General features: G+C 34.0%; 1 protein-coding gene across 1 annotated transcript; it reads left to right on the forward strand.

Annotated features, from left to right (window-relative positions):
• Positions 1–1,590: 1,590 nt before the first annotated feature.
• LOC139873539 (vacuolar protein-sorting-associated protein 33 homolog) lies at positions 1,591–7,303 on the forward strand. The gene is made up of 21 exons (XM_071861466.1): positions 1,591–1,720; positions 1,844–1,924; positions 2,668–2,862; positions 2,975–3,085; positions 3,200–3,265; positions 3,350–3,457; positions 3,617–3,661; positions 3,739–3,795; positions 4,098–4,195; positions 4,288–4,339; positions 4,525–4,581; positions 4,672–4,734; positions 4,819–4,925; positions 5,000–5,122; positions 5,219–5,300; positions 5,399–5,469; positions 5,658–5,738; positions 6,371–6,428; positions 6,568–6,626; positions 6,737–6,830; positions 6,935–7,303. Exons 1-21 carry the CDS (start codon positions 1,658–1,660, stop codon positions 7,022–7,024), a joined length of 1,761 nt encoding a protein of 586 aa, XP_071717567.1. The 5' UTR covers positions 1,591–1,657; the 3' UTR covers positions 7,025–7,303.
• Positions 7,304–17,873: the final 10,570 nt, after the last annotated feature.

The raw sequence follows: 17,873 nt of genomic DNA on the forward strand, positions 1-17,873 counted from the left end.
CTGTACTGGTAACTGCCTATAAGAAGTCCAAGTCAATTTATCAATTTATTTATATGAAAACTACGTAATTATTCAATTCAAATTAAGGTCATTAGAATCTTAAATGATGTCTTTATTTATGCATTTAAATGGCTAGGATTGAAAGTTAAGATTTCATCTAAAGGCTAGAATTTAGACACGTAGGTTTTTTAATAAAAAATAACATCATAATTTTTTTCTTATTATAGATAAAAGAGATATGTAATGTAATGTTTGCTACAATCGAAAAGTATCTAAAGTACATCACTAGTCAGCCACAAATCCGGCTTAACACATTATTATTAATTAATATGGAGGAGTAATATACAATAATATGTTTAATTAATTAATTAAATTTCGGTTTTTTTTTTTTTTTTTGGGAAGAAAAGAAAATATGTCTAGTACCATAACCTTCCTCGTTGAAACCGAAAATAAGCTCACGTATAAAGCTAACACAAAATTTAGACATTCCAGAACTCAAAATCACGCGTATAATGTTCGAGATCTAACTCATCCGATGCTTTTCATATCCAAATTTTTGAGATAAGTTTAATAGCCCTAAATCCGTATTTTCGTTTGTAATTCCATTCCATCCGAGTGTCATTACACAGAAAAAAATTAAAAACGATCGTAGGTAAAAGGATCAATAATTAATGGCTCAAATTCCCAATTTACAAAACGGACCTATCAATTTCGCTCCTATAAGGTTAGTTAGTTAGTTAGTTAGTTTCAGTTGCTTTTATCTACATACTTATATAATTTAATTAATTAATTGAATTTCTGATTTTTTGGGAAGAAAAGAAAATATGTCTAGTACCATAACCTTCCTCGTTGAAACCGAAAATAAGCTCACGTATAAAGCTAACACAAAATTTAGACATTCCAGAACTCAAAATCACGCGTATAATGTTCGAGATCTAACTCATCCGATGCTTTTCATATCCAAATTTTTGAGATAAGTTTAATAGCCCTAAATCCGTATTTTCGTTTGTAATTCCATTCCATCCGAGTGTCATTACACAGAAAAAAATTAAAAACGATCGTAGGTAAAAGGATCAATAATTAATGGTTCAAATTCCCAATTTACAAAACGGACCTATCAATTTCGCTCCTATAAGGTTAGTTAGTTAGTTAGTTAGTTTCAGTTGCTTTTATCTACATACTTATATAATTTAATTAATTAATTGAATTTCTGATTTTTTGGGAAGAAAAGAACATATGTCTAGTACCATAACCTTCCTCGTTGAAACCGAAAATAAGCTCACGTATAAAGCTAACACAAAATTTAGACATTTCAGAACTCAAAATCACGCGTATAATGTTCGAGATCTAACTCATCCGATGCTTTTCATATCCAAATTTTCTATTTTCTATGACATAAGTTTAAAACCCTAAATCCGTATTTTCGTTTGTAATTCCATCCCATCCGAGTGTCATTACACAGACAAAAAAAAAAAAAAAAAAAACGATCGTAGGTAAAAGGATCAACAATTAATGGCTCAAATTCCCAATTTACAAAACGGACCTATCAATTTCGCTCCTATAAGGTTAGTTAGTTAATTAGTTTCAGTTCATCTACATACCTATAATACGTATCAGTTCATCTGCTTTAATTTTAGGTTATCTTTATTTTTAAATTATGACTTTTGATTTGATTTACAGAGATCAGTCTCAGAAAGAGCTCATAACAATTCTGAAAAATGTAAGCTCGATTTCCTGATTATAACTGTGTGATTTTCATGTATTAGGTACTGTTTATTGCTCCTAGTATTAAAATTAAATTGAATAAGTACAGAGTAACTGATATGATTATTTTAATATATAGATTCGAGGGAAAAAATGTCTGGTAATCGATCCGAAGCTGGGCGGTACGCTGTCGTTAATTGTTCAGACTTCAGTTCTTAAGGTCAGTCTGTAACTTTTCTTTATTGTATGCAACTTTTAATTATCTCATATTTGTTAGGAGTAATTAGAATTAGACACATTAGGTTTTTGAATTAATATGAGATATGAAGTTCTGTAACAGCTGATAAATTCTGTAATAACTATATAGAACATGACTCTGTAAATATGTATAAAAGTTGGGGCTGCAATTGTAGTTTGGTACGAGTTTAGGTTTAGTGTGACTAAAATGCCAAAGTTAAATATCTGTTTGCCTATCACAATCTCATTTAGAACTAGATTATGCTTGTTAGTTGCCCTAGATAGATCAAGAATTTGAACTTGCACTTACCACTGAAGCAAGATCATTAGAGGTGTAATGTACAACATTATATCATAACACATCTGTGTTTGCATCTTACAGTAACTATGAAGAACCATAATTTAATTACATGGATATGGATATTTTATGAGACACCGATCAACAAAATAACAAACTTGTAACAGAATAAAGAAAGTAAATCACCGTTATAGAACCCTGAGGGTCTGATCACGGCTAAGCAGTTTCATAGGGTTCAAATTTAAACATACTAGGCACCTATTTGACAACTTCTGCTAAAGCAATAGGAGAAAAGTAATTTTCGTTGCATGTTACCAATAATGATAACAAAATTCCCAATTACCCAATAAATCCCAATATTAGAACTTCTATGCGGTGCCATATATTGGGTTCTCTGACTGACAATGCAAATTAAAATGCACAAACAGGAACATGGGGCTGAACTGCATCATCTTAATGCAGATCCAATCGAGAGTACCTGTACAAAAGTGGTGTACCTTGTACAAACCCAGCTTGATTTGATGAAATATATTTCTTCACATATTCACAACGACAACTCTAAAGGGCTTCAGAGAGAATATTTTCTCTATTTTGTCCCCCGCCGGGCTGTTGCATGTGAGAAAGTAAGTTATCCTGTACAGTTGTACCTTTACACATTATACAAAGTTTGTCTACTCTAGCAAATGATTGGATGACGATATTACTCGATATTCACAAACAATATTTGATTTGCAGATTCTCGAGGATGAAAAAGTTCATAATTTAATAACTATTGGGGAGTTCCCGTTATATGCTGTTCCACTGGATGAGGATATAATATCATTTGAACTCGACTTATCTTTTAAAGTATGTATCGTTACATTATCAAGATGTTAAGACTAAAATTCCACAAATCTAGAATATTTAGCTGTGTTGTCTCTGTTTCTATTAAATCCCTGTGCCTCGTTTTTCTCTTAACAGGAATGTCTTACTGATGGTGACTCAACCTCTCTTTGGCATATTGCCAAAGCCATACACAAACTTGAGGTTTAGTTTACTTATTTATACAATAAACATCTCTTTTTATTGATGCTATAGATATAGATTAATTTAGTTTGATTTATTCTGCAGTTCTCTTATGGTCTGATACCTAATGTTAGGGCAAAAGGGAAATCATCTGTACGTGTTGCTGACATGCTTAACCGTATGCAAGCTGAAGAGCCTGTCAACTCAACTGATGTAAGTCCGTTTTATACAAGTGATACATTTAAATGGTGACTCACTCTTTCTAGTATTAATAACTAGTAATATATTAATAATAATTATTATAATTATAATTATATGCTGTCTAATATATGTAAATAGAAACCACTCTTACTCTTCTTCCTGAAACTGTAGACGGGCGCACCTGAGATAAATACCCTTATTATTCTGGACAGAGAGGTACGTCATCTAGTAGTGTTGATTAATACTCTTTATAGCTTTGTGATTAAACCTGCATTATTGTTGTTTCATTGCAGTTGGATATGGTTACTCCAATGTGTTCTCAATTGACATATGAAGGGCTTATGGACGAGGTAAAGACAATAATATATTGTCCTTGTTGAAGTACCATGATAAAAATATATCTTACACCAAACTTGACCTTTCACAAATCGGGGCTTCACATTGTTTTCCAGTGTGATAATGTATCAATCCCAAACTGTTTTATGTCTGTCTATTTTAAATTGTTGTAACCCTGTTACAATTGATGATTTGAGTATGGTTTTTCGGCTCATTTTGAATTGATTATAAAGCACCATGTACATCCCATTCAGAAGTGCAATTGAAAGGTGCATCTTCTTGCTGTTCTATATAAATCATATCTAATTTTTTGCAGTTTTTACACATCAATAATGGTGCTGTGGAGATAGATGCATCAATCATGGGTGCAAACCAACAAGATGGGAAAAAAACAAAGGTTCCTCTTAATTCAACGTATGCACTCAAATCTTGTGTTTACGAATCACTTTGTATGTATGTGTTCAATTGTGATTATGTTTTCTTGATACTTTGATATTTTTTTCTAGTGACAAGTTATTCAGGGAGACCCGAGATCTTAACTTTGAAGTTGTTGTCCAGGTTCAACTATTATAACTACTTTACTAATGTCATTCATTAAAAAAAAAAAAAAGTATTTGTGTATGCATGTATGTGCACGTTTATTATTTAGATAACACGTTCTTCTCCACTCTAGTAATATATGCACCACCCTTTAAAACCCCAACCAAACACACCCTTAGTTGCCATACACAGTATGATTGCAGGTTCTACGTCAAAAAGCAACATCCATGAAGCAGGACTACACAGATATGACAACTACTGTAAGTTTCGATAATGTTTTAATGTAATTTAATAGGTGTCATTATTATTCATTTATTTTGACAATTAAATTAATTTCTGTTTGATTACAGAATCAAACAGTCTCTGAATTAAAGGACTTTGTCAAAAAGCTCAACTCATTGCCAGAAATGACTGTATGTGCCTTTTCCAACGTATTCCGTCTCATTTCACTTCATAAGAAATATTCTAAATTTGAAATGCCGTTTGTTGTTATTTAGAGACACATAAATCTCGCTCAGCATTTATCTACGCTCACTTCAAAACCTTCGTTTCTTGGGAAACTTGACATGGAACACACCATCATCGAGGCTGAAAGCTATGATATGTAAGCTCGAATAACTTCTTTTGTCAGATGTAGAAAAATTTAATTACTGAGCTTTTATCGATTTTTGTTTACAGTTGCTTTGAGTACATTGAAGAGATGATTCATAAACAGGAGCCTCTCGTTAGCGTCCTCCGTCTTCTTATCTTACTTTCAGTTACCAATGCTGGGTTACCAAAAAGGAACTTTGACTATCTTAGGTAAGGATAATATATTATATTATTTTTATTATCGGTTACTATTTATATGTAAAGAAACAATGAACTTATTTTATGGTTGTTGCTATCCTGATTTAGGAGAGAGATTCTTCACAGTTATGGATTTGAGCACATAGCTACCCTTAACAATTTGGAAAAAGCTGGGTTGTTCAGGAAGCAGGTTCCTAATATTGCACTTTCTGTTAGCCTATTCTAATTGTTTTTTTATTTTTCAAATATAAATAGAAAAAATGAGTTCGGTTCCGTTTTTGTTTTCAGGAGGGAAAAAACAACTGGTTGACGATCAAACGTGCTCTTCAACTCGTGGTTGAGGATACCGACACAACCAAGTAATGTATTCATACAACCACCACCAAATTTTAATTACTACTCACTTTTATAAGTCATCATGTCTAGAAACAGTGTTATATTTGTGAGGATGATATATTTTTTGATGATTTTGTTCTTCGTGTTCTAGTTTTTTTACGGTTGATATTTGTTGGCTTATTTTTATTATTTCTATATTATTTTGTGGCAGTCCTAAAGATATTTCGTATGTTTTCTCTGGATATGCTCCTCTGAGTATTCGCCTGATTCAACATGCTATTCGATCTGGATGGTGAGCTTAATTTAATATCTGCCTCTTATTTCTTATTTAAAGATAAAGGTGGTAAGATCAGCAGGCGAGGCGGATCTACAAGGGAGGTAGAGGGGGGTAGCTGCCCCCTCAAGGAAATGTTAAGGGGATCAATGTAGTTTCAAAAATTATGCCCCATCTAGTTGAATTTCCTAGCTCTGATCATGTCTGGCGGGTTGGTAACAGGTCAAACGGGTCCAGTTTGAAGCATGTGATTTTTAGTACGTGCTGAATTGAACTAGGCCAGGTTGTAGGTTGCCCTTCAAATACGTAGTTTAAAATTTTGGAATTTATGAACAAATCTCTAATAACATATCCTCAAATAAAATTGATCTATGAAATTTTATGCTGTCAACAAAGACTTTGATTTGGCACCTTATTTGACATGTCTGAAATTAAACACGGGCCAAATTGACCCGTGCATAAGTAAATGTATCGGAGTTTCCACCTGATACTATAAGTGGTAGCAAATCTGATTGGCAGATTTCTAATCATCAGATAATGTAGCACAACTTTACTTCAGTCTAACCTCCCATTTCATTTTTTTTTTTCCTTTTATTTATTTATTTTTTTAAAATAATTATCTCTCTATGCATTGTTATTTGGTTAATCAGGCGTCCCCTTGAAGAAATACTGAAGCTGTTACCTGGCACACATACAGAGTCGAAGAGGGTTAGTACTAGTTTAACATGTCTGTCTTTTCTATGTTGTTGAAACTCTTTGAATATGTATGTTCCCTTATTTTGTTTTCCATCATCTCCTGTTTACGACATTATAATAACCATGTGACTAAATTTACTCCATGCTTCAGAGTGCGTTTGCAAACAGTCCATCATTTGATATATTGCCAGGGGGTTTACGCATGGACAAGTATGTTTTCTGTAACACCTAATCCTTGTTTATTAAATAACTCACACCAAGTAATTGTATTACATAAGAATATTTGAGCATGTATTTAGCTACCGTTGAATGTTAATCAGACCTCAAGATGGGAGGCGTTCTCTTGTTCTAGTCGTCTTTGTTGGAGGGGTAACTTTTGCCGAAATTTCTGCACTCCGCTTTCTCAGCTCTCAGGTATTCTTCATGAGTTGGATTATTGTGCCGATGTATTTTTATATAATATATATACATTTATATTAGTATATATATTGAATCTGGGTTTATCTTGTTACGTGTAGGAAGGAATGGCATATGACATTATCATAGGGACAACAAAGATCATCAATGGTAACACCTTAACTGAAACCTTCATGGAGAACATGGGCTGACTCGCTTTATTTTCTGGCTTGACGCGTTACAATTATTACTTGTACTGTGAGAATTGGGGCTTGTAACCTGCATCAAGTGGCCCTTTCAAGAGATCATGGCTTGATGTGAAGGTGCATTTGGCTTCACAGCGCTTGTGCTGTGTTTTTGTTTATATAGAGTCCATTTTTTTCTTATGTTACAGCAAGACTTATTTATCTCTTCTTGTACCACAACCTTGTAAGTCAACGGTTACACAACTTTTGTTTGTTGAGTTTGCAATTAATATTATTTGTTTACCATCTGCAAATCTTCCATAGATTCTATTAGAAAGGTGGATTAGTGGGTTGAGAATCTGGAACCGAATTGATACTAGAATCGTGTGAACACTTTTTTAATAAAGTATTTTGACCTACTTGGTAACGGGTTACACAAAATCACTATTATAATATAACTAGTATGAACAATTTTTTTGACCAAAAAAAAATCGTTCCTTGCAATTGATGAAAGTCTAATCTGGAAGATTAAAAGTATATTAGAAATGTCAAATTTCTGGAACCTTTCCTTAGTGAAAGAGGCCTTGTATTTGCATTTGGTCAAAAGGTGCAATGAAATGTTGCAATCTTTCAAAATTAGTTATGATCAAGAATCACAACTCTAGGCAATGCACTTGTTTTAAAGGGTGTATTAAGACCCTAATAAAGCCTTTAAACAAGTCCCAAAACGTCCAGAATTAATAACTAATCTTTGTGAAACGTTGCAAAACGTTTGGGCAAAAGTTGCCACTTTTCTGCAGTACGAGCACACAGGAGCAGCGCTCCTTAGAACTACCAAAATCACCTTTTGCTTCGTGATATATATGGACCCATTTTAATTATGAGGAGCGACGCTTTTCAAATATCAAGAGCGACACACCATATCACTAGGTGCGGCGCACCAGAAATCCTGGTGCAGCGCTCCTTAAACCTGGACAACCATTTAAGTTAGTTTCTTCAACAAACTTCAACCCAATTCAAGCTAGCTCTTTAACTCTTTGACAGACGTGTACCCTACACTCTCCAAATTCGTTCTAGAGTATTAGAGACTGCTTCACTTTCAACCTAGTAAATCTAATACACTAAAATGATTCATTGGATCATACTAAAATCACCGATAAATCCCCCCATATTAGTGTTATCCTTGATTTAATAAAATGTAAACAAACAGTCAAACCAATGCTTCAATGGAAATGTTCTATGAATTGAATTACCAGCTAGTATATTACACATATCAAGTATTTGAAAATCAGGATGCCCGTAACGTGTGAACCCATCAAATCATTTGAAAACTGGAAGATAATATACACATCAATTTCGTACTTTCTACAATTAGACCCGATTCTTTACAAGCCATGTGTCTCAATCCTCCCATGAACATATCAAAAGCCAAGTCCACGCTTTCTTGAAGCTGCAAAACTTCATGTCCACATAGGTAGTTTTCTTCAATCTTGCTTCCAGAATAAAATTTATCAAGAAAACTATTAAGAAGTGTTATAGTTTAACCTCACTTTATCTTGTAGGTCCGAACACATACCTTGGGGTCATATTTACATGTGTTCCAATATTCAAATAGTAGGCTTTCCATATTGAATTCAAGCTTCTAGCGTTGTACTAGAAGAGAATTGGGTATCTCACTATGGAAGAGCTAGATGGACTTCAATCCCACACCACTAGCACACTTATGCTCTAAGTCCCTTGCTAATCCTTTGATCAAGTGATCGGCTAAATTTTGTTATGACCTCACATAGTCAACATGTAACGACCCCAAAACGCAACACGAGAAACACGTTTTTTTTTTTTAAAAAACAACAATAGTTTCTTGCCTGACAATATGCGCGGCGCGCGCTAACGCGCAAAATCATTCCAGAACTTGAGACTGGCACCAGGTACATGATCCTGGCCATTTGCGCGGCGCGCATATGTGACAACTCGGAAATTTCCAACCAAATTTAAACTTTATCTTTATATTATTCCGACACGATAAGCAAAGAAGTTTGTTAAGTTAAATCTCAAGAATTTTAAACTGTGTTCATACATTCATTATAACCTCGACCAAATTCCGACGATTCACGAACCGTTATATATAAATAGATATGTATATATATGTATATATATATATATATATATATATATATATATATATATATATATATATATTATAACTTGAGAATATTAATAAAGTATTAAACGTATAATACTTTACACGAACGTATTTGTTTCAATATGTTTATCAATGGAATTAGAAGATAATATCAAATGATTGATTTATCTGATACATTGTGATATGATTACGGGTCCATTGTGATTTAAGAAATCTATTCTTTTTGACAACATTCGAAAAATGGTAAAGTGATTTATAAGTAAGAACGTGAAGTGTAAATAACTTACAACAAGTTAAGTAACTCGACATTTTTCATTAAGATGATTTCATACGTTTATTTAACCTTTGGACTTTATCCCATGCTTCACTAACAGACTGTAATTTAAAAACTTGAAACCTATTATGAATATATATGATTCTACTTTTCTAAAACGTTTTATGATATAACGATTTCCTTTATTTTAACCTTTAAACAAAATGATTCTTAAATATATTTAGTTTTGGAAAACAAAATTATCATATTTATTTGATTTAGTTTCAAACGTACAAAAACGTTTTCAGTTTAAAAAGAACTTTATTATTAAAACGTATATAATTTTTATAAATATCTAGAACCACTTTTGACAACTCATTACTTAACCAGTATGATAAAGATAACGATATTTATATTTTATTTTATTAAATATATATAACGATTTAAATTAATATTATATATATTTATACGCGTATTATACGTACATAGTTTTATACTTTTACTATACTTAAACTTTACCTTTACTTTATTTTTACTTTACTTTAACTTTAATAATTCACTTTAATAATTCATACTTTAATAATTCACTTTAATAATTCATACTTTAATAATTCACTTTAATAATTCATACTTTAATAATTCACTTTAATAATTTATACTTTAATAATTCACTTTAATAATTCATACTTTAATAATTTACTTTAATAATTCATACTTTAATAATTCACTTTAATAATTCAAAAATTTATTATAAATAGAATTCAATAGGTTTCATTATTTCATAGACACTTGAAAATATTTTTTCTCTAAACTCTCTCAATCGATTTACATATATATATTTACTCCGTATTATTTCAAGATATTATTAGTATACATAAAATATTACGACGGAGTGCTGTCCGAGTGATTTCGAAATTGTTTTTCGAGCGGGTTAGAGCTAAGAAAATTATGGGTTATAGCTATGGAGGTTATGGGTATGGTTCGGGAGTATTGCTCGTGAGTCAAACTAGTGTTTATCATCCCCGTTGCGTCTACGTACTTTTTCTGCAATATTGAATCTCAATATTGATACGTGAGCCCTCATAACTTAACTTTTATATATTATTAGTGTATCCCTGACTAATGCTCGAGTATATAAGATTATGCATACTTATACGTTCGTTATTGTCGTTAGATAGGTTATGTCGAATCTTGAATTAAATACATATGCTATTAAGATAAGTTATATGATATGCATGTCCTTGGAAAGCTAGCGAAAAATACGCTCCAAGGAAGATCGAAGGGCTCCATCGAAAGCGCGTTGAGCCGCCTCAAATATACTAGGAGGACAAGTACGCAAGGTAAAGTAGAGTTTAGAAACTCTCGTACATGCCCTAAGCAACAACAACTCACACTGAGGATCATCAAGCTTAGCAACCTTATCCATAAGCGCAATGGACTTGGTCACCCTTTGCATCACCAGTTCACTACAAAAATCAGGATCGGAACTTGCGGGGGCCCCAAGCAACTTAACACCATTTAAAGGTCGAGCAATATTAGGAGGAAAGACACCTACTTGCCTGCTGCGAGGGTCCTCTGTAGGCCAGAAAATTTCAGTTTTTTCAACGTTGAGATGTAGCCCAAAACGAGGCCCATCCTCCATAATCAAATGCAAAACCTTCCCCACCACCAAAGTGTCCCCAATAATAGTGCCATCATCCAAATACCACGCCTGAAGACAAACCTCAAAATTATCTCTGATTTTAGAAACCAAGGGTTGTAAGACCAAAGCAAAAAGCAGCGGACCAAGGGGATCACCCTGTTGCACCCCCTGAGAAGACCATAAAGTGTGGTTCCCATAATACAATCTGGCTGGATTAGAGTAGCAAAATTCAACCCACCGAGAAATGCTCGGACAAAGGCGGCGAACTTCACGTAACATGACCGTACGATCAACTAGATTGAATGCATTTTGAAAATCAACTAATAACATAGAGAGGCCAACATCAGAGCCACGATCCTCAATCAACCGATTCACAGTATGAAGAATAGCCTCGCCACCTGACGAAACCCCAACACCAAATTGAAGACCATCGAAGTAACTTCCCAAAGACTGGCCAACCATAGCAGCGCCAACCTTCGAAACAAGATGTCGCCAAACAGTACCCACAGCTATAGGACGAAGACCCCCGCCGGGCTTGACAAGCGGTGTGAGGGGAGCACTAGCTATATACTCTCCTAATTCCATAGGGCACCTTCCAGCTAGAAAGAGATTAACGACCCCGGTAATAGAGCCAACCAACTCATCCGAGACTGCCACAGCAGCACCACTCAAGCAATCCATAAGGTGTTGTGCACGTAAACCATCCCTACCACATGATGTGCCCCGAGGAAAACTTTTAATCTGGCCCAAAACAACAGCAGAAGTCGTAACGAGGTGAGGGTGATCAACCGGCATATTAGGCAAGGATGGAGCTATAGAAGAAGGGTGCTTAGACAGCAAGTCCGCCAATGTGGCGTCATTATAAGGAGCAACGCCTGATGAAGAAAGAACACGAACTGCAGCGGTGTAATGGCCATCACAAATCTTCCTACGACACTGCTTAATATTACGCACTTCCAAATCAAGGACCTCATCATCAACCACTGACAACATAGGAGAATCCTCTGCCAAATACTCCCTCACAAGTTGTAAACTTCCACCCGCTGTCCCCCAAGAGCAAATAGCACGGGAAATATCATGTTCCTGATGCCGACGCTTTATCGAAGACCTAGACTCACGACTACTCCGTGGCCGAAAGGTTTTAAGGGTACAAAGGGGTAACACCAACAAAGAGACCCAACTAGAAATGTCATTAGGCTTAGAGATCACCTTATCAAGAGCACCTTTCAAAACCTGAGAAAACCCCAAACGACACTTGGGAGGAATAGACTTAACCGTTCGAAACCCCTTAGAGAACAAACAATATTATTATTATTATTATTATTATTATTATTATTATTATTATTATTATTATTATTATTATTATTATTATATTATTATTATTATTATTATTATTATGATGATGATGATGATGATGATGATGATCATCATCATCATCATCATCATCATCAATTGGTCTCTATTTTAATATTTTTCGCATTTTAAATGTTCGTTTAACAGATCTTTCATCGTTTTAACAAGATTTAGGACGGTTGCGGTCAAATTCAATCTTTAAGATATTTTTCAGCAGTATCTTTTCTTGACATCCGCTGACAGGCCCGATATCGTTACCCGTATATTTCATATTGATTATAATTGTAGCAACTCTTATGTCGGCGCAACGCAATGGAAACGTTTGTGAAAGTCTCTAATATTTTGTGTTGTAAAACTGACAATAATTTAGCTTCACAATTGACATTATGTAATGATCATATTTGTTGTTATAATTCAGTAGGCTTATAACTACCTTTAGTGGTTTGATTCTTGATGTTATAATTCAGTAGGCTTATAACTACCTTTAGTAGTTTGATTCTTGATTAAGAATGCTAATAATGAAGTGTAAGAACAAAGATGATAATGGAGAGAAAGAAAGAAACACTTTGTAAGTGTGAGAAAATGGTGCAAGTTTAATGCTTGCATTCATGGCTATTTATAGTAAAAATATCACAAGTTTAGGTAATACAATAATATTACTTTTGTGTATCAATAATTGACTATCCATTTATATATATATTTATATATTATAACACTCCCCCTTGGATATCAATTTTGTTTGTTGAAGATCAACTGTAAGTTACTGCCTCGTTAAAAACCTTGCTAAAGAAAACCCAGTGGGAAAAAAACTTTAGCTAAGGGAAAAAGAGTGCAGCATGGAGTTGACTCCCCCTCAAGTAGACATCGCTTCAGTTGTTACATCTTTTGAACATGTCTCATACCAATGTTATGAACGTGTGTTCTGAAAATAGCAGTTGGAAGTGCTTTCGTGAAAAGATCAGCAGAGTTTTTGCTGGATTGAACATGTCTCATTTCAATCTCGTTGTCCTTAATGAGATTTTGAGTGTATGAGAAGAATCTAGGAGGTATGTGTTTGGTTCGGTCACTTTTGATATACCCTTCTTTCATCTGTGCTATGCAAGCTGCATTATCTTCATAGATAATTGTTGGACTTTTATCGCGTTCTAGTCCACAAGAATCAGTAATGATTTGTGTCATTGATCTCAACCAAAAACATTCCCGAGTAGCTTCATGTAATGCAATCACTTCGGCATGATTTGATGATGTAGCAACACGTGTTTGTTTTTGAGAACGCCATGATATTGCAGTACCTCAATTTAGGAATACATATCCAGTTTGAGATTTAGCTTTATGTGGATCAGATAAATAACCTGCATCAGCATAACCAACCAAATCTTGTTTTTATTCGTTAGAATAAAATAATCCTAAATCAGTAGTTCCTCGAAGGTATCGAAATATGTGTTTGATCCCATTCCAGTGTATTTTGGTAGGAGCAGAGCTGAACCTTGCCAACAAATTAACTGCAAAAGAAATGTCAGGTCTTGTACAATTTGTAAGATACATAAGAGCTCCAATTGCACTAAGATATGGTACTTCTGGTCCAAGAATATCTTCATGATCTTCACATGGACGAAATGGATCAGTTTCAACATTGAGTGATCTAACAACCATAGAAGTACTTAATGGTTTTGCCTTGGACATATTGAAACGTTTCAGAATCTTTTCAGTATATGTTGTTTGATGTACAAGTAAACCATTAGGCATATGCTCAATTTGTAAACCAAGGCAATACTTGGTTTTTCCGAGATCTTTCATTTCAAATTCTTTCTTTAGAAGTTGAATGGCTTCATGGATCTCTTTATTTGTACCTATGATGTTAAGATCATCAACATAAACAGCTATGATCACATATCCGGATGTTGTTTTCTTAATGAAAACACAAGGACAAGTAAGGTTATTTGTATACCCTTTGCTTATCAAGTAATCACTTAATCGGTTATACCACATACGTCCCGATTGTTTTAACCCATATAAAGATCTTTGTAATTTAATCGAATACATTTCTTTGGGTTTTGCATTTGATGCTTCTGGTACCTTAAATCCTTCAGGTATCTTCATATATATATCACTATCAAGTGATCCATATAGATAAGCAGTCACAACATCCATGAGATGCATTTCTAAATTTTTAGAAACTGCCAGGCTGATTAAGTATCTAAAAGTAATTGCATCCATAACAGGGGAATAAGTTTCTTCATAATCAATTCCCGGTCTTTGAGAAAAACCTTGAGCTACAAGTCTAGCTTTATACCTTGTAACTTCATTTTTCTCATTTCTTTTTCGGACAAAAATCCATCTGTATCCTACAGGTTTCACATCTTTAGGAGTGAGAATGATGGATCCGAAAACTTTTCTTTTATTGAGTGATTCTAATTCAGCTCGTATTGCTTCTTTCCATTGAGCCCAATCATGTCTATTTTGACATTCAACCATAGATGTTGGTTCTGGATCATCATCATTATTCATGATGTCATATGCAACATTAAATGAAAATTTCTCATCAAGATTTTTCATTTCATTTCGGTTCCATAATATTTTTGAATGTGCATAATTGATTGCAATTTCTGTATTGACATCATCAATCTCCTCTGCAGTAGGAGTACTGATTTGTGGTTCTTCTTGAACACTTTCTTTTACCTTATTATCAGCTGATTTTCTTTTTCGAGGATTTTTATCTTTGAAACCAACTGGTCTCCCACGTTTCAGACGTGGCATAGATTCTTGAGTGACTACATTATCAGTTTTTCGATTTGGAATCTCAACTCGAGCTGGAGTATTAACTGCTGGTATATATGATTTAGTCACCCTTTTTGTATCTGTGAATGCATCAGGCAATTGATTTGCAAGTTCTTATATATGCATTATCTTTTGAACTTCTATCTCGCATTCTTTTGTGCGAGGATCAAGATACTTTAATTGAGGTTCACACCATGAAACATCATTTTCTTTATTTTTTATTTCTCCCCCTAATCTAGGAAACAATGTTTCATTAAAATGACAATCAGCAAAACGTGCTGTAAAAACATCACCTGTCATAGGTTCAATATACCTTATGATTGAAGATGTTTCATATCCAACATATATTCCCAACCTTCTTTGAGGACCCATTTTTGTACGTTGTGGTGGCGTAATTGGAACATATACTGCACATCCAAATGTTCTAAGGTGGGAAATATTTGGCTCTTGACCAAAAGCAAGTTGTAGGGGGGAATATTTATGACTTGCACTTGGTCTGATGCGAATCAATGCAGCAGCATGTAAAATTGCATGACCCCATATAGATACAGGGAGTTTTGTTCTCATTATCAATGGTCTAGCGATTAACTGTAAACGTTTAATCAGTGACTCTGCTAAACCATTTTGTGTATGCACATGAGCAACAGAATGTTCAACAACAATTCCTATAGACATGCAATAGTCATTAAATGCTTGAGATGTAAACTCACCAGCATTATCAAGTCTCACCTTTTTAATGATGTAATCAGGAAAATGTGCTCTCAATTTAATAATTTCGGCAAGAAATTTTGCAAATGCCACATTACGGCTTGATAACAGACAAACATGAGACCATCTACTAGATGCGTCTATTAGGACCATGAAATATCTAAATGGTCCACATGGTGGATGAATTGGTCCACAAATATCACCTTGAATTCTTTCAAGAAACATTGGTGATTCTTTCTCAACCTTAAGTGGTGAGGGTCTAGTTATCAATTTTTCAAGAGAGCAAGATATACATGGAACCATTGTATCATGAAGGATTTTTCTATCCTTCAGTGGATGTCCATGTGTACATTCAATAATTCTTTTCATCATTGTTGATCTTGGATGGCCCAATCTGTTATGCCATAAATTAAATACACCAGGATCAATATACTTTTCTTTAATCACCATATGTGCTTCTGGTACATTTATATGTGTATAATGTAATCCAGAATTAAGTCTTGACAGTTTTTCAATCACGTGATTCTTGTTAGTGATACTTAAATATTTCTCATTTTCTGCCGTTACTGAGTGATAATCATATCCATTAAGGTATATGTCAGAAAAACTCAATAAATTTCTGCTTGACTTAGGAGAGAATAAGGCATTATTAATTAAAAATGTTGTACCGTTTGGTAATATGAATTTTGCCTTTCCTATCCCTTCTATCAAGTTAGCAGCACCTGATATTGTATGTATAGTTCCTTCCGTTGGTTTCAAATCAATGAAATATTTTTCAGATTTAAGTATAGTGTGTGTAGTACCACTATCTGCTATACAGAGATCTCCACTACTTGATTGATGTTGTGTTCCAGCAGAATTCATATTAAACTTCATATATAAGAAACAAACAGTAAGTATATAAATGTTACACAAAATGTTTATTACACACAAATAGATAAAACTGAAACATTTGACATACATAGAATTGAAACATCAAATATAGAACTAGAACATTTGACAAAACATATAGAACTGAAACATTTGAGAAAACATGATGACAAAGGTTAAATCGTTTTATTTATAAAAGAAACATATTAATTTAATTCAAGAAATCTTCATATAAATCAGATGGTTGCTCAGTGACTGTTGGATCAATATTATCCACAAAATTTACTTCCTTTTCTTTACCTTTCAGCGAATCCTGATACATCTTAACAAGATGTTTAGATGTTCGGCAAGTATTAGCCCAGTGGCCCATTCTACCACATCTGTAACAAGATTCTTCAGAATTTTTAGAAGAATTTTCTTCAACATCTTGTTTAGTGGGCTTGTTTTGTGGTTGATATTTATATTTTCGTGGATTATTATTTCTTTGACCACCACGGCCACGACCACGGCCACGCCCATTCCCATTACCATAAGGATGGTTTCTACCATAGTTATGGCTTTTGGCATGATGATGGCGATGGTTATTATAACCACGACCTTGCCCGCGTCCTTGTCCCTGTTTATAATTATTTGCAGTATTTGCTTCAGGGATTGCAAGTGTACCAGTAGGACGGGATTGCTGATTTTTCATTAATAGCTCATCATTTTGCTCTGCAACCAAGAGATATGAATTAAGTTCAGGATATGTGTTGAACTTTAGCATTCTCAAATTTCTTTGCACCGTGATGTTGGCAGCATTCATTGTGGAGAAAGTTTTCTCCAACATGTCTGCATCACTTATTTCATGTTCACAGAATTTAAGTTGTGAGACTGTATTATACAGAGCTGAGCTGTATTCATTTACTTTCTTAAAGTCTTGGAACCTTAATGTTCTCCATTGATCCATAGCAGCTGGAAGTAAAATTTCTCTTTGATTATTGAATCTGCTTTTGAGACCTTCCCATAAAACATGGGGATCTTCTACAGTTACATAATTATTTTGTAAACATTCATCAATATGTTGATGAATAAAGCAACATGCCGTTGCTTGTTCTTTTTCAGAACAAGTGTTGTTTTCATTTATGGTTTC

Source organism: Rutidosis leptorrhynchoides, chromosome 1 (genome assembly GCF_046630445.1).
Source record: "Rutidosis leptorrhynchoides isolate AG116_Rl617_1_P2 chromosome 1, CSIRO_AGI_Rlap_v1, whole genome shotgun sequence".
In the NCBI taxonomy this organism is placed as follows: Eukaryota; Viridiplantae; Streptophyta; class Magnoliopsida; order Asterales; family Asteraceae; genus Rutidosis; species Rutidosis leptorrhynchoides.

Bases quoted from the DNA above. Each gene is read 5' to 3' on its own strand.
- LOC139873539 (XM_071861466.1), top strand. From the start codon at position 1,658: ATGACTTTTGATTTGATTTACAGAGATCAGTCTCAGAAAGAGCTCATA. The intron at 1,925-2,667 runs GTCAGTCTGTAA...ATGCACAAACAG, and splicing joins TTCAGACTTCAGTTCTTAAG to GAACATGGGGCTGAACTGCA. The intron at 3,796-4,097 runs GTAAAGACAATA...AATTTTTTGCAG, and splicing joins ATGAAGGGCTTATGGACGAG to TTTTTACACATCAATAATGG.